Source organism: Tachypleus tridentatus, chromosome 6 (assembly GCF_004210375.1).
Source record: "Tachypleus tridentatus isolate NWPU-2018 chromosome 6, ASM421037v1, whole genome shotgun sequence".
NCBI classification, from domain to species: Eukaryota; Metazoa; Arthropoda; class Merostomata; order Xiphosura; family Limulidae; genus Tachypleus; species Tachypleus tridentatus.
The window spans coordinates 27,440,468-27,465,703 of NC_134830.1; the positions used below are offsets into that span (position 1 = coordinate 27,440,468).

The 25,236-nt window shown below is 36.1% G+C and overlaps 1 protein-coding gene across 5 annotated transcripts in view; it reads right to left on the reverse strand.

Annotated features, from left to right (window-relative positions):
- Positions 1-25,236, reverse strand: part of LOC143252133 (hormone receptor 4-like) — a 137,773-nt gene that overhangs the window by 43,669 nt on the left and 68,868 nt on the right. For all 5 annotated transcript variants that reach the window (XR_013028852.1, XM_076503814.1, XM_076503811.1 and 2 more), the window contains exon 2: positions 14,571-15,969. Coding sequence is in view for 4 of the 5 variants with exons in the window: in XM_076503814.1 (XP_076359929.1) it covers positions 14,571-15,964 (1,394 nt within the window). In the remaining variant the exon portion in view is untranslated. The remainder of the gene's footprint in view (positions 1-14,570; positions 15,970-25,236) is intronic.

Sequence of the window (25,236 nt, forward strand, 5' to 3'; positions counted from 1 at the left end):
ACTACATCTCTTCATTGTTAGTTGGATATTTGCTGTGAGATTCTGTTCATACTCATTTTACTTATGGAAAAGTCCAGCATGGCCAGGTGGTTAAGGTGCTCGACTCGTAATATGAAGATCGCGGGTTCGAATCCCCATCGCACCAAACATGCTTCCCTTTCAGCCGTGGGAGCGTTATACTGTGACGGTCAATCTCATTTTTCGTTGGTAAAAGAGTAGTCAAAGAGTTGGCGGTGGGTGGTAATAACTAGATACCTTCCCTCTAGTCTTACGCTGCTAAATTATGGATGGCTAGCGCAAATAGCCCTCGTGTAGCTTTGCGCGAAATTCAAACACAAACAAACAGGACTTGTAGTGAGTTATTCAATTATTCACTTCAGTTATAAGCATTGTTCGTGAATGGATCTTTCATGTTACTAATCAACTTCGTATAATTATGTATTAATAATGTATCGTTAGTGATTATATAACACAAGACACCAACACACTGTGGCACAATTATACTAAAATAAAACGTCTGACCTCTTAGAATGTCATACTCTGACTTGGATTAATCAACAAAGGGTTTAATGTTTAAAGTCTTCTCTGATACGTAGTTGTAAGTACACAAGTCAGAAATGTCCTTTCCAGCCCGCCGAATGAATGTTATTTGGTTTGATGTATTTGTTTTGAATTTCGCGCAAAGATACACGAGGGCTATCCGCACTAGCCGTCACTAATTTAGCAGCGTAAGGCGAGAGGGAAAGTAGCTAGTCATTACCACCCACCGCCGACTCTTGGGCTACTCTTCTACCAACGAAAAGTGGGATTGACAGTCACATTATAATGCCCCCACAGCTGAAAAGGCGAGCATTTTTGGTGTGACGAGAATTGGAACCTGGGATTACGAGTCAAGTGCCTTAACCACCTGGCCACGCCATTGAAGGTTATTTATAACCAAACCTTTACACAAAGCATCAGTATGAATATCCAGTCTTTGTCTTCTTTTATATTAGTTCAAAAGTGGCGATTTCGTCGGTAGGTGATCACTACCATACTAAACAGAAAAATCAACAGATCACACGATGGGAATTAGAAGGTTTCCTTAGGCACTAGAAACACCTGGAGAAAAGTTTAAAAGTTTGTTTGTTTTTTCCTATGCCAGGCAAAGTACTTATTATTTTTTATCTTTAGGTTTCCCCTCGGTGGGCTGAGCAGATAGCCTTTGTGGCTTTGCTAAAAGAAAAACACACAAACACACACATCTTTAGGTATTTCAGCTCCCCCCCCCACTAGTAAGTCTACGGATTTACAACGCTAAAATCAGAGGTTCGATTCCCCTCGGTGGGCTCAGCAGACAAGCTGCTGTGGCTTTGTCATAAGAAAACACACACACACACATATTATGTATTTTAATCATATTTTTAATTTACTAGGGATTGTGCATATATATAAATATATACTCAAAACGCAACCAGGTTCGAAATATCGCATCTTTTTATTTACATTTTTATTTCTGTAAGTTGGTAACGCTTTCTTAGGTTAATATTTTTTTATTTCCACAGGTTGGTAACATATTTAGGTTTACATTTTTTATTTCCGAAGGTTGGCAATATTTTCTTAGATTTATATATTTGAGTTTCGCAGGTTGGTAACGCTTTCTAAGGTTTAGCACTGCTTTTCAGCCAACCTAATTAAATACAACACATAATTTGTAACAAAGTTGAAATAAGCGTATCTAAGGTAATTAAAAGATACATAATATGTAACAAGGACAATCTCTAACAAAGATGAAATATATATATATATATAAGCATCTATAAAAACACATACATCCCAGTAAAACTATCCTAAAAATTAATATAAAATATAATTATATATTATATAAACTCCGTAAACAGTACAAAATTGTAAATAAAAATAACTAAGAAATCCACAATTTATTTTAATAAGTTCCAAGTTACTTCGATTTTGTTAGTCAAACAGCTTTTATAAAATATCCATGTTTTGTTGGGTATCATAAAATGAAAATGGAAAACAAAAAAGTTCTGCTAATAGGTCAGAGGTACTTAAGGTACAATTGTAATAATTTTCTAAACATATAAGAAATCACCATTACTTAATTACGTTTAGAATATTTTTACTGGGGTATATGTATTTTTACATGTTTATATGTATATATATATATATATTTCAATTTTGTTAACGTCTGTGTATTTTATGTTCTATGCACTTTTCAATTGAGTTAGCTCGAGAGCAAAGTATATATATATATATTAATTTATATTTATACACACACTCACTCATTTAAGCTGATGTTTTCTGAGTCACGGGTAAACATTTGTTTCATCGCTTTACGTATTACTTAAAAAGTCCACAAGCAGTAATCCAAAATTAAATCCGAAAATATTAACAGCATATTAGCAATTCGGATATCACCTCATTCATGGGTTTTCGTTTGAACGAAATGTTTGTTTGTTTTCGAATTTCGCGCAAAGCTACTCAAGAGCTATCTGCGCTAGCCGTCCCTAATTTAGCAATGTAAGACTAGAGGAAAAGCAGCTGATCATCACCACCCACCGCCAACTCTTGGGCTACTCTTTTACCAACGAATAGTGGGATTGACCGTAACATTGTAACGCCCCCACGGCTGAAAGGGCGAGCATGTTTGGTGCAACGGGGATTCGAACCCGCGTCCCTCGGATTACGAGTCGAACGCCTTAACCCACCTGGCCATGCCGAGCCCTAAACGAAATGAAACTGATGACTGAGGACGAATATGATGATAAATTGGAAAGAGAAGGTATTTGTTAAATTTTTTTCTAGATTAGAAGTTTGACGAGTACCAATTCTACAGCGGTATGTCTGTGGACTCACACTATTAGAAACCGAGTTTTTAATACCCGTGGTGGGCAAAGAACAGATAGCCCATTGTTTAGCTTTGTGCTTAATTCCAAACAAACAAACCAATGCGCAAATCTGGCTCTAGAAGTAGCGAGGCCCAAGGCAAAATCATTCATGACACCCCTAAACGTGAGAAAAAGTAGTTACACCAAGAAACAAAACAACTTTATTATATTTTTATATAATAAAACATAAACACGGTGTTAAGAAAGAACATACAAACGTCTAATATATCTCAGAATAAGCTAGCACTCTCTACAGAGGAATGCAATGAAAAATGGCCACCAATATTGCAATAAAACATAAAACCCACCTGAAGTTTCTACTCCAACAGACTTCTTGAGCTACACGCACTTCCTACTTTGACCCATAAAACACTTGTGTGGTCCATAATTATCAATTAATTAATCACCTGTTGAAGGACACTGAGAGTCGCTTTTTGAAAGCACGTGACAGAAAACATCTCTACTGTCCCCAGTTTTGTCCTTACCTCTTCCTACATAGTCACCCTGATAATCGCATTATGTATACCATGTTTTAAGTGTATACATATGGAGTTATCAGAGCTTATAAAACATTTTGGTGAGGTGATAATGAATATTATAATAATATGTTACATTATGTTGTAAATAAATTGTGTGAAAGTTAGGACTTTTGTATTATTTATTATAGCAGCTACCCCTACATTTTCTTAAGTTCATAACCAGAGAAAAAAAAACCAGGTACCTGAGCTTATAAAATATAAATTAACAATATAAATACTCATAAGTCCTTTGAGGCAGAATACTGAATTTAAATACAAAATAAAGATACAAAAATAAGCAAAATACCTACCAAAAATAATAAAATGTTTGATCTCACATTAACAACAACAAAAAAAGAAAAACGTTGACTGCTCATACCGTTATCTTCATGTAATACTTCAGCTTCAAACAGTATTTCGACTCGTAATCTGAGGGTCGCGGGTTCGAATCCCAGTCGCATCAAACATGCTCGCCCTTTCACTCGTGGGGGCGTTATAATGTTACGGTCAATCCCATTATTCGTTGGTAAAAGAGTAGCCAAAGAGTTGGCGGTGGGTGGTGATGACTAGCTGCCTTTCCTCTAGTCTTACACTGCTAAATTAGGGACGGCTAGCGAAGATAGCTCTCGAGTAGTTTTGCACAACTAAACAGCATTACTTCAACAGTCATGAAAAAATATTATACGACTGTACAACGAACGCCCTCGATATCACCAGCTTCTCAAAGACATTTTCATAAAAAGATGATATCGTTTAATCAGTGGAATTCTCACAGTGAATTTCTGTGGATATTGTTATATTCATTGCATTTAGGTTTAAACTTAATACGGTTATTTTGATGCTAGCGGGATCTCTGGCGTCAAATGGTTATTTGATCTTAAGCGACAATTGGCTTCAAAGGTTTACTTTTTACTCAAAATGTTATCTGGGGAATAAAAAATACTTATTGAGTTAAGGACTCATCTCTAATCTCAAGAGGGTTGCCAAAACAGCTCCAACTGGTGGCCACGATCTTGAGATAAAACACAACTGACTATTCGTCAGATATTAGTACAATTTGACATTCAATTTTCGATGAATCTAATGTATTTCATAGAGCATATAGTCAAGTATTAAAATATTACATAAGAATGTGTGAAATAAGAAAGAATTATATAATTTCCTTCAATTGTAAAACATAATATATTTTTATTTTTTTTTAACAACTGTGAGAATGAATTGTCTTACTTAGACTTAAAATTGACTTTTTTTAAAATGAAAATGAGTTCTAGTACATCTAATTACATTCATTTTATCTCGTTTCCTAGAAATCATCCATTGGCTTTAAAACTTTGTTTCAAACTAGTGAAATAAGGTAATATTTATTATATTGATTATTATTCAATGTTCTGCATGATAATAACAGACAATTGTTGTTCTTTTCTACTTTTTTGTCTTCAAGCTAACAAATACATGTTCGATTTTCCCAGTGGGCCACTTTAATTTTGTTTTCATAATAAATAATTAAAAATAATTCTTTCTGTTAAACCTCATCTGGCTATTGTTTTAGTAATTATTAAAACAACCCATAAAAGTACAAATAATACTGCCCATCAGTCTGCGGGTTTATAGTGCTAAAATCATGTTTCGTTTGTTTCTTTGTTTTGAATTTCGCGCAAATCTACACAAGGGTTATCTTCGCTAGCCGTCTCTAATTAAACAGTGTAAGACTAGAGGGAAGGCAGCTTGTCATCACTACCTACTGCCAACTCATGGGCTACTCTTTTACCAAAGAATAATTGGATTGTCTACACATTATAACGCCCCCACGGCTGAAAGGACAAGCATGTTTGGCGTTTATGGGATTCGAATCCTTGACCCTCAGGTTGCCAATTGAGCAACCTGATCACGTAGACATGTCAGGTGAAATTGACAGGGGGCCACTACGATAATTTTTCTTCTTCTAGTAACACGTAATCTCTCTTCATGACATCTATAATGCCAATCTGATAGCACAATGTAAAAATATTTTTACTTTTTCTTGTTCGTGGACAGAAAGTGCTAGTTCCCAATTGCTTATGCCTAAAGTAAATGAAAAAGACCTATTTTTCTCTTCAAACTTTGTTTTTGTGACCTGGGAGCGTATAACGAAAACATTATGGGAGACTACATTTGGGATCTGATACGTGAAAGTGATTTACATTACAGTCGCAAATCTTGAAAAACTACTCACTTAGAAACATTTTTGTATAACTTTAGTATAAATACATGTAAATCTTGATTCATATGTTGTTTTATTCATACCTTATGTAAATGAAAACGTGCAAATTTGCCCATTTTTACATAGAAAATAAGTTAATTTCTAAATTTCATTATCCTGGTCACAAAAGCAAAGTTTGAAGGGAATAATGGCCATTTTCTGTACTTTTACAAAATAAGCGTTTTTTTTTTCTGAGAGCAAAGCCATATAGAGCTATCTACTCAGCCCACCGAGGGGAATCGAACGCCTCATTTTAGCATTGTAAATGCTGAGACATACCTTTGTACTAGTGGGGGCCTATAACACAAGCAATTAAGAAATAACACATACTATCTGGAACAAAATTTCTGTTACATAGTGTAATTATTTTGATGAAAACAAAGTTCAAAAGAAGTATTTAATCATCACGAATGTTTGAACAGTCTTCCTTCACTCTCCTCGAGGTACTGGTGAACTTAGATCAAATAGATTAGTGTTGTTAGAGGTCACTTGTGGATTCTTTGGAAGAGTTTAAAGTTTAGATTTAAAAAAAGTTTGTTTGTTTTTGGATTTCGTGCAAAGCTACACGAGGCCTATCTGCGCTAGCCATCCCTAATTTAACAGTGTAAGACTAGAGGTAAGGCAGCTAGTCATCACAACCCACCGCCAACTGTTGGGCTACTCTTTTACTAACGAATAGTGGGATTGACCCTCACATTAAAACGCTCCCACGGTTGAAAGGACGAGCATGTTTGTGCAACCGGGAGTAGAACCCTCGACCATCAGATTACGAGTCGAACGCCTTAACAAACCTGGCCATGAGAGGCCATGGAAAAAAAGAAAATAAATGCAAAAATGTAAACAAGACACGAAGGCGACTGAAGTAAGGAAGATTTTTATGTAACATTTTTATATTTGATTTTGAAACTTCAAGTGTTTCAACGCAACTTAGTTAGATTTTATATATAAATCTAAGTTACGGGTGGATGGAGCCGTATGAGTAACGTTCCTGGAATGAGAATTCGAGGATGCGCAGTTTGCATTCCGTTACAAAAAAAAATCGTTGCGTACGTTGGGACTACGAGTACGTTACGACTTCCTTTGTATATGAATTCAAAATTCGGAACCACTGTCCGCCATATAGCCCCTGTGTAGTTTTGCGCGAAATTTTTGATCAAACAAAATAAATCCAAGATCAACTGCTAACTTTATACGTTTTTCTATACTATATTTAGGTTAAAAACTAGTTATACTAATATTAATGGGTTACAACAGATCTACACTTTATTCCATGAATAGTTCCAATATAAGATTTTCTCATTGTAACAGTAATTTAAATTTAGTAGCATGAGATACCCACGACCTGCTCAGGATCAAAAGGTTCCCTCATGATTCACCGACGTCAAAATTTACCAAATAAGTTCCTCAATCATTCCCAACTACTTCTGTAGCTATTTTAATAAAAGTCCATAATAGAGATAAAAAAGTTTTAGGACACAGGTGCGTGGTACCTGAGCACGTGTGTCAAGTATCGCCGCTAACTTGTGAGAGAGGTTATAAACGTACTTTCAAAATGGCGCCCTGTAGATCCCGATGGCTGTGAGGAACAGAAAATCTGATGCCAGTTTCGGATTCATCGATTCTGAAAACCTTCCCCCAACCCTTATCATGTTTTATTAGCCTTTCAAGGACGTTTTACCCCCTTCCCCACTTAACACCTGCTTGGCATGGGAAATGCCATACAGATAAAATACCCAAAATTAGGGGAGTGGGCTGGCCATACATGTATACAAAGTTACAAACTGACTTAATACATGATTACTGGAACATTTTGCCCTTTATTTACCAGAACCAACATAATATCTTTACTGACTTCAAAACTGTAAAACTTTCATTGCAGGAGAAGGTAAATATATCTAACATTTCCATGTTCTATTTAAAACCATGAAATGAATCATAAATACCTAACCTCTTTCAGAAAACTATTTATCTTTGCTCACACTTCGAAACAATATTACAACATTCAAAAAATGGCCAGTATATGTACATCACAATCACATTTTAATAAAAATATTCAACTGTATGATAAAGCACCACAAAAAAAACAACAAATATAAATATGTTTATTTCAGATACATGTGCTTGCCTTTTTGATATTTTCACTCAAATATCTTTTTTTTTACAAAATGTAAGTTTATATTTTTTGATCAACAGTTATCGCATTAATTATTTTTTTTATTGCACTTTGGTATTTATTTTGACATATAAGTAGTTTATGAGTAATATTGTAAGTGAAGTAATATGCTTTTATAGACCAAAACAACAAAATGCGCTATCCGAATTTGAACGTTGTAAGTCCATCAATTTACTGCTGACCTTCCGAAAGACGTACAATTTGGAACAAACATGTTTTAATTTTTGTTATATTTCTGTGTTTGGGTTTAGAACATGAGCAATGAAGAATTCATGGATGTACCATAAGAAAAAACGACCTTTATGGTCCAGATACATATAAACGAATATATTTTTATTTAAACCAACGTTTCGCCTTTGCGTCTTTTTCAGGGTTAATAAACATAATTGTCTTTTATTATTCTTAACGTTTATCAAAATGTGCAAATTCCTTCCGTATACACTACAAATTTTATAAAAACGACTAGGCCTAGTTCAGCCAGACTTAAGAAAAATATGCTTCACCTAAATAGATTTTCTGAAACGTATTTAATGTTCCTGTAAGATCACAGTTTATTGCGCAGTACTAAGGTTAAGTTCAAAGTAATTTAAATAACTCAATGCCAAAACAAAACTGAAGATGTTATCTATCATGTGTGCAAATCACTCGAAACATTCCAGCGTTTCCGACGTTTAAGCCTCCCCCCCCACTTTTACAGCAGTAAGTCTACGGAGTTAGAACGCTAAAATCAGAGGTTCGATTCTTCTCGGTGGGCTCAGGAGATATCCCAATGTGGCTTTGCTATAAAAAAACACACAGTCCCGAAGTTTAGGAATGCTAAGCAATGCATATGAGCTATTCTTTAATGTAGAACTTATTTTTATAACATTCCGTTGTTTCAACTACAATGAACAAAATGTAGAAAATCATTTTATGTTTTTACGCGATAATTTACTATAGAATCATGCTGGGTTTACTTCCAGACTTGTGTTCATTTAGTCAAAACTAATGAATAGAAGAAGTATTTGAAATTTTTTTTTTTTTTTTGAATTTGGTGATTTGAAAATTACTTCTGGGTTTTCTTTTTTTTTTCGCTTATGAATGTTAAAAACAAACCCCTAAACCTTGAATTATGTTAACAACATTTAACATCAGAAACCAGTAATAGCTGTTGAAATATTTCAACCATGTTAAAAAAGTATGAAATAAAGTCACTTTCAATTAAAACACAATAGTTTTTGATACAATGAAAGAAGAATTATGTACCTATTTAACGTAAAACTTAATACAGTGTGTTTAAGTCTACATATATATATATATATATATTCTGGATGGAAGATGTTAGACTTTTCAACTTATGGTTTTAAATTGGATCTTAGGATATAAATTTAGTAAGAACTAAAGTGTACAGTTGTTAATTCCAAACCTCACATCAATAACAGAAGACTGGTTGGGCTTTATTTTCGCACTACGCTACACGAGGGCTATCTGCGTTAACCCTCTAATTTAGCAGTGAAAGAAAAAAGGGAAGGCAGCTAGTCATCACTACCCACCGCCAACCGACAGTGGGATTGACCGTCACAATATAAAGTCCCTACAATTGAAAGGGTGAATACGTCTGGTGAGATGGAAATTTGAACCCACAGCCCTCAGATTGCAAGTCAGTCCCTTATCACTTGATCATTTCTGGCCGAACAACAACAGAAGAAGCCCACTAAACGCAACTTAAGATTAGAAAGCGTTCAGTTCTCACAATGCTTCTACAAAAATTACATCACTGTAGGAGTGATAAATTTAATTTCACTTATAAAAGTATCCTTAGAATGAAAACGTTTATCTAGCGCTATATTATCTTTAATAAGATCTGTCTCGTGCATTGCAAGAAATAATATATTTCGTTTGAACATATGAATCTCATATATATGTAGCTCAAACGGTGAAAGATTTTAAATTTCACCAATTAAAGTTGGTTCCCGCTTGTATTACGTATTCATGACAAAGCTACTTCGGCTACACGCTGTACCCGTCTCTATGTTTGACCTATTTACTGGTCCAAAGAAAGGCAGCCAATCAGGTAACACCTTACTGTCCAAAGTTACCAATTATTTCTATTAAGCTGAAAACGACCTAAGAAGGTCGAAACATTGTTCTGTACTTTATTTTAATAAAAGTTTTAATATCTATACCAACCGTCTTTGTAATACGTCTTGCTGTCCACTTTCCACTGCCACACTCATAACGCACCCTAAACTTAAAATGCGCTGAATATTGTGTGTTTCTGCACGGATTCGAACCCACCGCGAAAGCTTCAAAATCTCAGAGCTCTGCTGTAAGTGTCAAACCATCTCCAGTACATATATATATACACATCCGCATCTTTCGTTCCTTAAATTACAGAAATAGAATCACAGCTTATTCCAAGTACAACGTAATTATGAGAGATTTTTATATTACATTTGTGTTTACGGTCTGTTTCATCTTAATAACACCAATCACTCAAGAGACGATTGAAACTGCTTCTTAGATTTTAAGCAAAAAAATAAAACATTGAGCTTTCTGTTCTATGCCCATCTCTAGTATCGAAACCTGATTTTTAGCGTTACAAGCCATCTGACTTACCATTGAGCCGCCTGGAGCACAACTATAATTGCATGACAAAATTATTCATGATAAATACACTGCTGGTCAACATCTTAAGGAAAATGAACATAAAGACAAAATATGCATTTTGCGTTGTTAGACTCAACCACTTATTTGAGTAGAGCTTCGAAAGATGAAAATAAGAAAAAAAAAAAAAACCTTTTTAGCATTTACTAGAGAAAATGTGAACACTATAAAATTAGCCTAAATACTAGCTGGTCAAAAGTTTAAGACCATGCTGAAACGAAACGTTAATCGGTAAACACGTAACAAAATTTAATCATTTGTGTTCAAGCACTAGCGTTGTCAACATCTCTCTCTGACATCTCCCGTGTTACATTGGGTAAAAACATGGCAAAGGCTAAAAGGTTGACAGAGTTTGAACGTGGTACAATTGTCGAGCTGCAAAAGCAAGGTCTCTCTCAACGTAAAATCGCTGTTGCAAATTTCTTAAAAGACCCAGAGGGATACCGAACGAGAATTTTAAGTGATTGGCTCAAGAAAATTTCGCCGGCGTTGAGCAGGAGGATTCGACGGGTTGTCCGGCAAGACACCAGCCGATCGTCAAACCATATTAAGGCTCTTACGGACGCAGAATGCAGCTCAAGAACAATAAGACGGCATCTCAGAGAGAAAGGCTTTAAAAGCCGTAAACGTCTTCAAAGGCCACGCCTCCTTACACACATCGAAACAGCTTGGTCAATCTTTGCTGAGTAGCACCAAACATGGGACGTAGAAAAGTGGACGAAGGTTTTGTTCTCTGATGAGAAAAAAATTCATCTGAATGGTCCACATGGCTTCCAACGTTACTGGCACGATAAGGATATCCCACTGGAGACATTTTATACACGACACAGTGGAGGAGATTCCATCATGATCTGGGGTGTTTTCTCCTTCCATGGAACAATGGAGCTTCAGTTTATACAGAGGCGTCAAACAGCAGCTGCCTACATTGGCATGTTGGAGAAAGCATCCTTATTGACTGAAGGCCCTCGCTTGTGTGAAAATGACTGGATCTTTCAGCAGAGCAACGCTGCAATCCGCAATGCCCACAGAACAAAGGACTTTTTTCATGGCGAATAACGTGATTCTTTTGGACCATCCAGCATGTTCGCCCAAACTGAACCCCATTGAAAATGTTTGGGGGTGGATGGCAAAGGAAGTCTATAGAAATGGACGTCAATTCCAAACAGTGCGTGATCTTCGTGAAGCCATCTTCACCACTTGGAATAACATTCCAGTCAGCCTTCTACAAACGCTTATATCGACCATGCCAAGCGAATGTTTGAAGTTATTCGCAATAACGGCCATGCAACTCACTACTGAGACCTCTTGTTGGGCATTTCCTACCCTGTTTAGGATTTCTTTTTGGAATGGTCTTAAACTTTTGACCAGCTAGTATTTAGGCTAATTTCATAGTGTTCACATTTTCCCTATTAAATTCTAAAAATTCTTTTTTTTTATTTTACCTTTTCTTATTTTTATTTGTAAGAAATATTCATCTATCGTTGTAAGTAATATTTCCCAAAATCAATGGAAGTAATGTAATACAAACAAATCAAATATTCAACTTTCTAATCTGTAGACTTACAAAGTGTTAAAGAGAAAAAGAAAACAAGATGGAATCCTCAACAGCCGTGGCATTTGAAGTCATTTAGGCATTATTAGATTAATCTGTGGGACTTTCCCCCCTCTTTTATTACCTCTAGTTTTGTGCACCAACAATAACAATCGTGGGGTGCGCGTATACCCCATTCGATATTATTATTTATCGGGATCTCTACCAGCCCGCCCTCATATTAAATTTATTTCATGCAGGATTAGAGTTAATTAATGAGACCTTAGGTGTGGTCAAATAGACCAATCGAGGGGTTTGACCCCCGAGTCCAAAAGTGTAATTAAATCTTGGATCGATTACAAGATGTCGGAATTATGAGCTAAAAGGCGTCTTATGGCGTCTTTGATATTTATTACCCGAATGTTAAACATGAGTTGGTAACGTAAATTTCGGAGTTAAAATAGTTCACACTTGCTTATTGGACATACACACATACATGCATCACGTTATTCGCACTGGTGATCGTAAATTAACACGCCAGTAACAAAATTTAAGTGCTTCTAACATGTAAAAACAGAAAGAAATTAAAAAAAAAAACATTATTTTAATATTACTTTATCATACTCTGTCCTCGTAAAATGTCTTGAAATTCATCACGTGACCATCACCTATCGCGAGTAGTTTACAGGATGTTTATTGTTGTTGTTTTTACACCGGAGTTTTATAAAAGCACCAATAAATATTGGACCTACAACCTAATTTGTAAGCAGTGTATGTAATACAATAAATACTAATAATATATTCCAATCAGAGTAAGCTCTGTACGTGAAACAAAATTCGAAATCAATCTTGCCATCCGTATAGCTAGTCTTATGAATGCTCAACTGGACTCGATTACTACGACAAAAGCAAATGCTACCGTAAAATCGTTTTCACGTGTTATTAAGTCATTCTAAATCATTTGCAGAGTAGTTTCATCTACATAGTTTTTCTCTCCAACAAAACTTACAAACTATTTTAACAGCAAAAGTGATATGGAGACTTATTCGTATTGCAAATCAACTACTGTATATTTTAAATGTGACTTTTCTAATTTCTAGTCAAATACAGACTATACATTGGCATTTTACAAGAAATCTGATACTGGGAAAAAAAATAAAACTAAACCATCCATTTGTCAGGCTTACACGCAATGAGAGCTTTCTGATATATTTCAACACAGATGTTGTTTATGTATATAAAACATATAATAGCTTACTGGAGCTTTTGTTCAATGTACTTTAAATTGTATTAAATTTTACCTGATTTTAGATCTCAACTTGTTCTACAACTCTCACAATCAATACTGAAAATGAATACATTTAGCCACCACTAACATTTAAATTAATCATGTCATCATAGATAGCATTATTCAGAGAATCAATCTTTATTTGTAACATATCATTGTTAACATGTTACTGAATTAAAAGTAGTAATTAATTCGTGCAATTTTACGTCTTTGAAAACATTTCCAAGATATCATTCTAATGGCCCGGTATGGCTAGGTGGTTAAGGTACTCGACTCGTATTCTGAGGGTCGCGGGTTTGAATCCCCGTCGCACCACACATGCTCGCCCTTTCAGCCGTGGGGGGTTTTATAAGTGACGGTGAATCCCACCCACTATTCGTTGGCAAAAGAGTAGCCTAAGAGTTGGTGGTGAGCGATGATGATTGGTTGCTTTCCCTCTAATCTTACATTCCTAAAGTAGGGGCGATTAGCGCAAATAGTCACCGTGTAGCTTTGCGCGAAATTCAAAACAAATAATATAATTCTAAAGTGTAAGTAATGTTCAATATTAAGTTATACTTATTCGCACATGAAAAATATCTGATTTTCCAAAATACAAATTTCATGAAAATGTGGAAAGAAAACCCCCAAGCTACCGCAGTTTGAGAAATTTCTCTTACATAATCTTCCAACGTTACACAGTTTGAGCAATTCTCTTTATATAACATCTCATACATACAGCAGTGCGAAAAAGTCTTCTTTTTATAACCTCCTAACTTAAACCATTATTAATAAATCCCTTAAATAGTCCTCAAATAATACAATACTTTAGAAGCCTCCTTATATAAATAACCCTCCAAACTTCCTTAGTTTGAGTCATCCTCCAAACTAACATAGTTTAGGACAATCTCCTTATCTAATCCTTCAGTTGGAGAAGCTCCACTTATGTAATCTTCCAAATTCACACAGTTCAAGTAAAAACCCCTTTGGAGCAAATTTTGAAAACTATGATAAACATTGGCCTCAAGAAACAAACCAATCATCGAAATATTTGCATAAAATTTCAAATCAGAATATAAATGATGAACACGTGGTCACTTTCATTTTAGCAAAACATTAAATGTGTACATTACGGAAACTAACTGAAATAAGAACATAAGAACAACAAAGTTACGTTCTAAATATTTTACCCTTAAATCCATTTAAATGCACTCATCAAGTCGTTCTTGGACTTATATACTTTTTCGAATGTGTTACACTGAATATGAGAATAGTGAACTCGATCTAAAACTCGCATGTTGAACTTACCCTTCACAAGTTATAATGCCATAGTGAAGACCCGTGGCTTTATCCTCACAAATCATACACACCATTGGGTTGTCTTCTTCCTCCTCATCACCTTGAGGACCACGAGATGTAGATGGCGTCGCTACCATGGTAGTAGATTCTTCTTTGCGGTTATACGAAACACTAAGATTTAGAGCCTGAGAGTCTGATAATTGTGTAGGAGAGAGAAGACTTGGTGGTTGTGGTTGCCAAGAGGCTACGCTCGTGCTCACTAAGCTACTGCTCCGACTACGAAACTGAGGCAGTACATCCTCCCTTGACGTAGGAGTTGACGCTGATGTGAACTGTATCCTTTGCACATTTGCCCCGTATTGAAGCGTGGAAGAAGGATAGTTCCCTTTAAGAGGAAACTCATTATTTGAACCAGTACTAGTCCCAAACTGACCAACAGATGTCGCACTGGAAGCTGTGGAAGATGAAGGTGTCGAAGTGTACACGGAAGGTGGTTTGGATTGTGAGGCAAAGGGACTACCTAAAAACCCTGTCCTCTCTATAATAGACACGCTGTGCCGACGACTTAAAGCAGTTTCGCTACTTAACGTGCCTGTAGGGCCAGTGTGGTCATATTGACATTCTTGAAGTCCCTGAGATGGACTCTGTCCAGTCCAGATCATTGTTTTGCCAGGACCAGAGCCTGGAATATCTCCCATTAGCAATGGCGTTTTGTACTGCGACGCCACTCTTAACAAAGATAAACCATGCTGTTCTTCCTGAGGCTGTTCCTGATTAGCAGTAAAATGATGTCTGTAAGCTTGAGCACTAGAGGGTGCCCATAGATGAGGATTCAGGTGAGGGAGTTCTTCCATGAATCCTCTTTGTCTTAACGGTGTGCTCAAATCTAAACCACGTTCCACCACAGGTTCTCTTTGTCCTTCACGTTGAAATTCAGTACTTTCTATTTCTCTATCACCAACCCCTCCATAATCGAAAACGTTGGTGCCTTGTGTTCGTTGGGAACCAGAAGTCGACGATTCTCTTGTCTCTTCCATCTCAGAACTGATCGTTCGTTGGATGGAGGAGTGCGAACTTTCCGGTGATGACTCCTTCATAGACTCTTCTTCTTTATTTTCCAGCAAACTTGTGTCAGGAGACCTCCTGTCAAGACCTTCGGAATGAGCAATCGATGACGTTTCAACTCCTTCATCTGATCCTAGGGAGAAATCACTGGTAAGGTGGATCAGTTCTCCTTCCTTTAAGACAGGTTCGAGAGTGGCTGCACTGTCAGATGAAGAGTTGTTAGGATCTGGATTTATTTCACCGTCACTGCTGCATCTTGAATCTACTTTACGACGTTTCAGTTTGATGTCATGAAATAAGCTCATCTTACGCATCCACTCCAGGAGAAGCGGAAACATGCTTCCTGAGAAAGAAAAATATTTTCAGTAACCATGCAAGCCACTTTGGCATAATTAGTTCTCATATCTGAAGTAATTATAGAACAATCACGTAAACTATCTCATTTAAATGCTATTTACTAACTATGAAAACAGGACAAACGTATTAGAATAACATTTGTATATATATATGTACTCTAGAGAAACTGCCCAAAAATATATTTTTTAAGGACGTGAACGACACGTCTGACAAAATATCTTAACTTAGACCATGTTACTTGTTTTGAATGAAGATACTATATTTCTACAGTTTCCCTTTAATACGAGTGTGTGCGTGTGTTATCTTATAGCAAAGCCACATCGGGCTATCTGCTGTGTCCACTGAGGGGAATCGAACTTGATTTTAGTGTTGTAAATCCGTAGACTTACCACTTTCTCAGCGGGAGACCATTTAATACGAAGTGTTGACAGAATATTTTGCAAATTGGAACTGCGCTGTTTCTATATTTGAAAATAAACAAACAAACAAAACCAGGACACTGAGCACATATATCGATTTTAGTTCTTGAATAATCAGGGGAAGAAAATTGTTAATAGTAAATCATTTTAAGGACATAATAAGGTGATTTATCCCGAAACATAAAACAGAAATTAATGAGATTTTTAAATATCGATTAAAATGGGGGGAAAATAATATTGTCTGATGATAATGTTGGCTTTTTTCACGTGACGTTCCAACAGGATGTCCTTACTGAGTAGAAAAGAAACAAATAAATATCAATAAAAATCGCCATAATTTCATTCGTTAGTTATACTTCAAAAAGTAACGTGCCAACAACTAATTAAATATTAAGTTTTTATACACAATAATTCAAAATAAAACCTTCGTATTGTCAGAATATTTATAGAAGAATGAATACCGCACCGTTGTCTTCTGAGAAATGTTTTACGTTATTATTCCAGAACAAGACAAAATGGAGGAAATAAATATGAAAACAGTTAACCATCTTCAGAGTTGTTTGTCTTGACTCTCTGCGTCTGTTTTAGTAGACTTCACTGTCATTTGTCATGGTAGTGTAGTCTTTTCTTTTTTTCCAGTGTGTTTGTTTCAGAAATTTCGAGTAACACTACATGGCATATATATATATATCTTTAACTTGGAACTGATACAAGGAACGAAGCCTGTAAATAGCATCCATCGCCAATTCTCAAACGGTTCTACTTTAACAAACAGCAAGACTTCATAATCACTTTTATCACGTACTTACTGCACCAAAGAGAAATGAGCCACAAATCATGAACTTTCAAATTCACAGTCCAAGCAAGTTAACCACTATGCCTTACCCGGCTATAACATAATCTTACTGAAATATAAGAATAAAACCACAAATCATTGTAAGAGTGCACGCAGTGTTTGAAGCCGTGAGGTACTAATATATTACGTCGCTTTTGTTTTTCTGCTACAAGTGAGTTTGTTTTTAAGTCCACGTTTTTTTAATGTGTCATTTATGACGTAACAGTGAGATTTCGTAGTTTTTTTCGATATTTTGTCCACCAAATCATACTATCCGAAGCCGCTTTAAACACCCACTGACTTTTATTATTTTTTAAAGTAAATAAACATTATCACGGACGCCCACAGAAATATTTTCACCGGGAGAGGCTGTAAGAGGGGAAAACATGAATATAAGGGATCATCTCTTACAATGCAAGTCAACAAACTAAAAGAATATGTCCCTAAACACAAACATAAATTTACGTTTTTAATCAATTTTACTAAAAACCATTTAGTTTAATTACGATGTTAAGTTTATATCATAATGCGTGCATGTTTTTGTCAAATGTAAGGGTAAAATAATCCATCAGGTTCTCCTGTGGGCGCCCATGTTTATATCTTTCTGAACATATTAATGATAATTAGTGGATATTGTTATGGAAATACAGTCGTTATAAGATGAAATGTGGTAATAAAATATCTCAATACTTTCGATTTACTTACACGTCAGTCCTCTAAGAACGAACTGCTTTTCGCGCATGGACATAAAATTTTGTATATTTCACTTCAGGACTTGCAAAATAAAAATCTATAATTAAATATAGGCGTGGCCCATTTGTCATCGTGCCTTAATGTTGATCTGAGAAACCATGTCTCGAATCCTGCACCTTGTTTGTGGGTAAATTTTGTTCTCTGTAGCTGGTAGGGGTGTTTAAGTATGAACTACAAACCAAACAAACTGATTTTCTTGAAATAAATCTATTCAACTGAAAGCGCAGGAATATTCAATAGGCCCGGCATGGCCAGGTGGTTAAGGCGCTCAACTCGTTAATCTAAGGGCCGCGGGTTCGAATCCCCGTCACACCAAACATTCTCTGCCTTTAAGGGGTGGTGGGGGGCATTATAATATGACAGTAAATCCTACTATTCGTTGGTAAAAGAGTAGCCCAGAGTTGGCGGTGGGGGGTGATGATTAGCTGCCTTCCCTCTAGTCTTACATTGCAAAAGTAGGGGCAGCTAGCGCAGATAGCCCTCGTGTAGCTTTGAGCGAAATTCAAAACAAACCAAGATTCAATACAAGTAACGCCCTTTTAATTTTGCTCTTTTCTTTTTACGAATATTTTCTTGAGTTTATGAAATGCTATATACATAAATTTTTTTTACGTATTATTTTAAAGTTCAGAGACATGTCTTAAACTATAAGTTAATTTTATATAAAGACGAGTTAAAGAAAAACACAACTAATAACCACAAAATGACTGAAGATATGAAGATCAGCCAAAAATATAACATATGATAACATTTTTAAAACCCTAGTGTTTATAATTTCTGGTAGCGTTTATACACTGAAGCTTTAGCTTTCGTCTTAACTAAGCAGTTTTATTTAATTAACGCGAAAACTGCCCGAAGATAACACGAGAGGAAGTGTAATCTATTTCTTCCAGGCTGCGATACTACGTCAAAAACTGATACACTACTAGTAGCTGGAGTTACACGTTCCATTCAACAAAACTCTTTCACTGAGCAAAACTGGGCCAATAAGTTCAACTACCTCCTGAAGTGCGCGCTTCCGGGTAGAGGCTAAAGTGGCATATCGTACCGGATTCGGATTTCTCATCCAGATATTACCTCAAACTGAATTCTCACCGTTTAAGATCCAAGACTCTTTAAATGATTACTAAGTTTATAAATCACTACTTCTGTAGATAACGTTATTTGCGTTTATGGTTTTCGTTTGTGTATTTGCGTGTAGTCGCATACGGCTCACTGCGTCATGTACGTACTGTTGTTGTACTTTTAGTTGGTTTTTACATGTTTAGTGAGGTGACAGTGTAATTTATATATACCTGTCCACGCTGTAGTAGGTGCCTCATTATCAAACACTTGCAGAAAATCCAAATAAATGATCATTTTATCAACCTTTAAAACATGAAAAACAGTGGCATCTATCGGCACAGCTATAAATGTAAAGCGAAAGAGAGAGTTGTTACATCATGAGGTGAATGACCGATGAGTCCACTAGCCGCTTAATCAACGACGTGCGAAAGTTGTGTTTGTCACGTGACACGGAATAAAGTGTGGTGATAAAATTCACTGGTAAATTCATTAAATTATTTGTAGAAATAAGGAAAGCAAAAACAACATCGTGGGAAACATCCTAGTAACCTAATACAGTTACGTTTAACTTTCTCTGTCTAAACCCGTTCATCTAGATCCGCTAGAGCACGAACCACCTCGCGAAAATTTTATCATTGCTTACTATACTGCTCACACGAAGTTCAATGACCCATAGGTTGTTGAAACGGCTAAACAAGGCTCACCAGCTAATGTACTTTGTCACGGAACTCTATACCTGGGATGAAGACAACCAGTTTGTTGACATATGGCAAGCTGATTGCGAAAGGTTCTCCTATGAATATGTTGCTAGCGAAGGTAAGCAGTTTACTGATTGGAATTAGATATCGTGTAATGATAACGACATCAAAATATGTACTCTAGAGGCAAGTTGGATCTTCTTTATGTAAGAAGTACGTAACTTGCAAATCTACAACTTCCTTCACTTATCACACAAGTCTCACTAAGGGCATTGACCCTGTCAAAATAGTAACAGCCAAAATCTACCGAGCAAGGACAAAGCAGTGAACTCAACAGAGGGCAGCACGAAAGTTATGGAATAATGATTTCGTGTGGTGATGACCTGAAATTCTCACAACTTTCTACGATTAGCACACAACAGGTTTTATCCTGAAAATCAGGTCACACGAGGACTACTTCACTCTCCAACCAGTGTCAGTTATACTCATTTCAGTAGAAAGAAACTGTTACTTTTTTATTATTATTATGCCGGATAAAAGAAGACTAGCAACACGGAAACTTTCTGACTACGGACCGGCCAAACCGGTTCTGCTACTGGCACTGGAGCAGTGGGCCAGATTTCATGCAACGACTATCATCAAAAGCTGGGTCACTGAATGAGAAGGCGGTTCGACCAGGTAACAATGGGTAACACACGTTTAACGCCAGACGCTTCGGATCTGTGGCAAAAAAAAACATCACTCGCCAGCAGCACCGACCTTATTTGATACGATCATTTTAGATCTTTCAAAAAGTTTAGTATATAAAAGAAACACATGATGAAACTTAGTTGAATAGACAGCAACAGCCTGTTGTAGAAATACAAGTGTAGAGGACGACGTTTCGAAAGTTTCCGCCTTTCGTCTTCGGGTCACTCACTATGTGTACAGTGTAGTCGGTCTCTTGTATTCTGGTGGACTGTGGAGAGCTCAGAAAGTTTGCTAAATAAAATATACACATCCGAGTATAAGAAACGAACGTAACAAGTACATAAGTTTACTTATTAAAATACTTTGTTGTTCTCTTATAATTATTGCAAATTTCTTCTCTTTGTTTTAAATCTTTTACCAAAATATGTAATTATATAAAAAAAAAGAACACCTGTAATGCATACACTGGCGATTGGCCAATATTTCAACTCAGGTAAGAAACGAACATTGATCTGGGTGGTAAATAAGTTTGTTGAAGGTCGCAGTGTTTAAGTAAATAAAAAACAAGGTCTTTAACATTCACTATTACTCATAATAATACGCATTACATAAGTTGTTACATTCTTCTCGTATACAAAAGTTGGTAAACTTTACTTAACTTTCAACATGATTAAGTGATTGTTACATGCATACTTGCTCCTCAACCGTGACAAATACGGAAGAAACAGTTTCATGTTACACGCATAAGAAACAGGTTTGAGTAAGGAAGCACATTGTATCATTGTGATAATTAGCTGACAAACAGATTTATAAGAACAATAAGGTGATTTTTGTTTAGGGGAACATACTAAACGTTTCGTTAGAACGTTGTTTTGTCGAATTACGTAGTACGTTCCCCAACAAAAATAAATCGCTTTATTACGCTTATAAATCGTTATTTGACAATTAAGAAACAGGATTTTATAAGTTTTCGGTTATTTTAATGTTCTCTCCATTAAAAACGTGATGCTTACGTCAAAACAAAAACAAACTGGGCGTCAAGCGACGAGATATAACAAAAAGATGCTTAACTCAGAAATTATTTGTTCTGCAAGAAATACAAACAACCCAGACCTACATAAGGTAGCAAATCAAATCCTTACCTTTAATAACAACAAAAGTCTCGAAAGGTTCGTGCCAGATTAAAAAATCCAAAAATGCTGTTATTCATTATGATATCAGTAGATCTTTGTAAAACAAAAAAAAAAAAAACTCGCACACATATCACTATTAAACGTGCCCTGCATGAACGTGTCGTTGCCTTCCACGTAATTTGATGAGGTTCTAGCAGAGGGGAGATTTTTCGACCACTATGATTCAGTTAATTTTGAATATGAACCGTTTTTTGTTTTTTTCCTTTCCTTACGAATATTTCCAAACCTTGTTTTGTGGGAAATTGACAAATATCTCAGTTCAGGAGAAAGCGTTAGCACTACTGGGATGGAAGCGTCTTTCCCATAGTATAATGCCACAAAGCAGCAGCTGGAAATAAGTTGTGATCGGTCATTGACCTCAGTAGTGCGGAGAAACGAGAGTATAGAGGTAGGCAAAACGTTGTGGGAGAGATCTTCGTTTACCAGATGAAAAAAAGTAACCATTATTGTGACGTCAAAAGTAAACACAAAACCTGAAAATTAATTAGAGAAAATGTACTGTGGGAGGTATTAAACTGATCACAAGGTCAATGTATAGCCCAAATTCCACGCAAAGACCTTGAGGATCGTAGAATAAATAGTTTGACCTAATAATAAAACGGCTGCTTTTATTAAAGTAAATGGGTTAGGTCACGGGAAATACTTCTGAAAAACAGTTTAGGGACGTGTAGGGAGGGGAACAAAAAAAACCTGATTTTTCTTGCTTCAAACACATCTTAAGCAAGCAAAGGCATGCACTTATGTACAAATACAGGAAATATTCTTCAACAGGGTGGCCCGTAAGTCCCTACTCATCCATATGTTATTATGTTATATTCAATTACGCATGTATTATAAATTTGTTTCTTTTTTCAGAGAAATATGGCCGATGTAAACCCATGTTGAGGAAAATGTCTCACAGAACATGGCGTCGCATAATATTATGCAGCGAGAATGAGGGACAGCACATAGATACACTGGTACATAAGATATATGGATGGATAGGGACTTACGGGCCACCCTGTAGATAACGTCACTTTGTTTATAGTTAAGTACAAAGCCACAATGTGCTTTGCCTACACGGGTATTGACACTCGATTTCTAGCATTATTAGTCCGCAGACGTACCGCTATGCTACTGGGGACCATCACATATGTAATTGTCTAATTTTATTAATGCAATTGTGTATGACAAATAATTCCTGTTAACGTTAATTATGATACAAGTATTTGTTTAATTAAATTTATATGGATATAAAGATATATGAATGGGTAGGGACTTATGGGCCACCCTGTAGATCTGGTGCTGGTATTGTAAGTAGTTTTCATAAATAGCGTTCAAACTACCCTGCTTTTGACATAAAACATTTTCAGCAAAATGCTCACCAACCAATCTCGTTATTTCACAAAATTCTCCTAACCATAACATGCATACAAAAATACTGTTACAAAGCAGTCTTCACACGTAAGTGTTAATATTTTAAAGACAATAATTTTGAGCAAATCAGTCCTCTAATTTACGTACTATAATAGAAATAAAAAACTCCCCATTTCTGACGAAATTTAGAAAGTAATTTATAGTATGACAACAATAAAATAGTAAATAACAGCGCTTAACTTCTTCAAGTGTGCGAACACAAGAAGCAGTTTGTTTTTGGTTTTTTTTAATTTCCCGCAAAGCTACACAAGGGCTATCTGCGTTAGCCATCCCTAATTTAGTAGTTTAAGACTAGAGAAAAGGCTGCTAGTCATCACCACCCACCGCCAACTCTTGGGCTACTCTTTTACCAACGAATAGTGGAATTGACCGTAACATTATAACGCTCCCACGGCTGAAAGGGCGAGCATGTTTAGTGCGACGGGGATCCGAACCCGCGACCCTCAGATTACGAGTCGAAGACCTTGATCCACCAAGCCATGCCAGGCCCACGAGAAGCACAGAAAACGATCATGAACTATATCTCCGTCCGTCATTGCATTGTCCAATAGGAAACTCAACTGTGATAACTTTACTTACTTAAAGTTTAAATCATCAACGGTTGAAATAGACCAAACGAATCGTTCAGTATTTGATTGTTGTTCATCGTTAAAATTTGTGAAACTTGGTCATGGGAAAACGTAATAACACAAAATGAAAGGTTTTATTAAATACACTTTTATTGCAATTTCTATCATTTTTTTCTTCCGCTATTTGGTTCCACTTTGCATTGTTACTGGTGTCGTAGGTGTACCCTTATTATTGCGAAATAGCTGTAAATAGGAATCTGGCATGACCGTGTTAACCCACGCCTTCCATGAAATGCCGTTCAGGAATGGAAAATGTCAAATTCACCAACGTACAACGTACAAAAGGCTTAGGGAGAAAGGGTAAAGAAAGCTGACCTCGTGTAGAACCCAGTTTAGCTGGGAACACTGCGCTGTAGCAATATTTGCAAATATATATATGTTAATCCCAGCTCACTTGAAATACCTCACACTAACTGCTATTTGCTTCCTCTCCCGCGCTTGAAGAGGTCGACTCCCTAAAACAATGGCCCCTCTGCCGTGTAATGATGCCAAGTCGTATAAACGACACATATAATTATCGGACAATACTTGCGAATGATATATTCACAACTTTAAACGATATTACTGAGCTATATAAGTCTATCAGACTGAAAATTCATGCACAAACGTACACATATATCGTGCACGTCTCGTCTGTCCTAATGGACATAAAATAATTTTCGTATAATCGTACAGACGTTGGGAAAAACCATTTTATAATATGCACTTTTCTAGTTGGTAGAAATGTAGGAAAATACGCTCGAGCACATTTGTTTCAACTGTTCTATTACGTTCACACGTTAAAAAATGGACGTACACACAATGTGAGCTACTGATGTTTTTGTCCATTCTTTAACGTGTGAACGTATTAGAACAGTTGAAACAAAATGTATTTCTTACCTTTGTACCTTAAAATAGTGATATTTGAGCCTTATCAAGCCAAACTGTTGATGTTTATGTCTAAAAATATAGATAACACGAAACATTGGTTCTCCATCACAAAAAATGGTGGCACCTACGATACTATATAACAAACCTATTTTTTGACAGTCACATCTCTGTGTATATCCTACTCCAGTTATATAAGTTGTTATATAACCCAACTTTTAAAATCACTGCTGGTTTTTTTTTATTATTATGGCAGAACAAAAACAAAATAAGTACATAACACTATCAAGAAAATGTCAGAGTGTCAGTGGGAGAGAACCGTAATAAATACATAATATTATCAAGAAAATGTCAGAGTGTGGGTGTGATAAAACCGTAATAAATACATAATATTATACATAAAGCGTCAGGGTGTCGGTGGGAGAAAACCGTAACAAATACACAATACTATTAACATACACAGACACCTAATTAAAGTAATATCACATCTCAAGGAAACTGAAATTCAGAATTTTCGAAAAATGTATGTTCTGTTCTTCATATCTTATATTATTTTTAGAGGACCGACACGGCCAGGTGGTTAACGCGCTCGACTGGTAATCCGAAGGTCGCGGGTTCGAATCCCCGTCATACCAAACATGCCTGCCCTTTAAGTCGTGGTAGTGTTATGATGTGACGGTCATTTCCA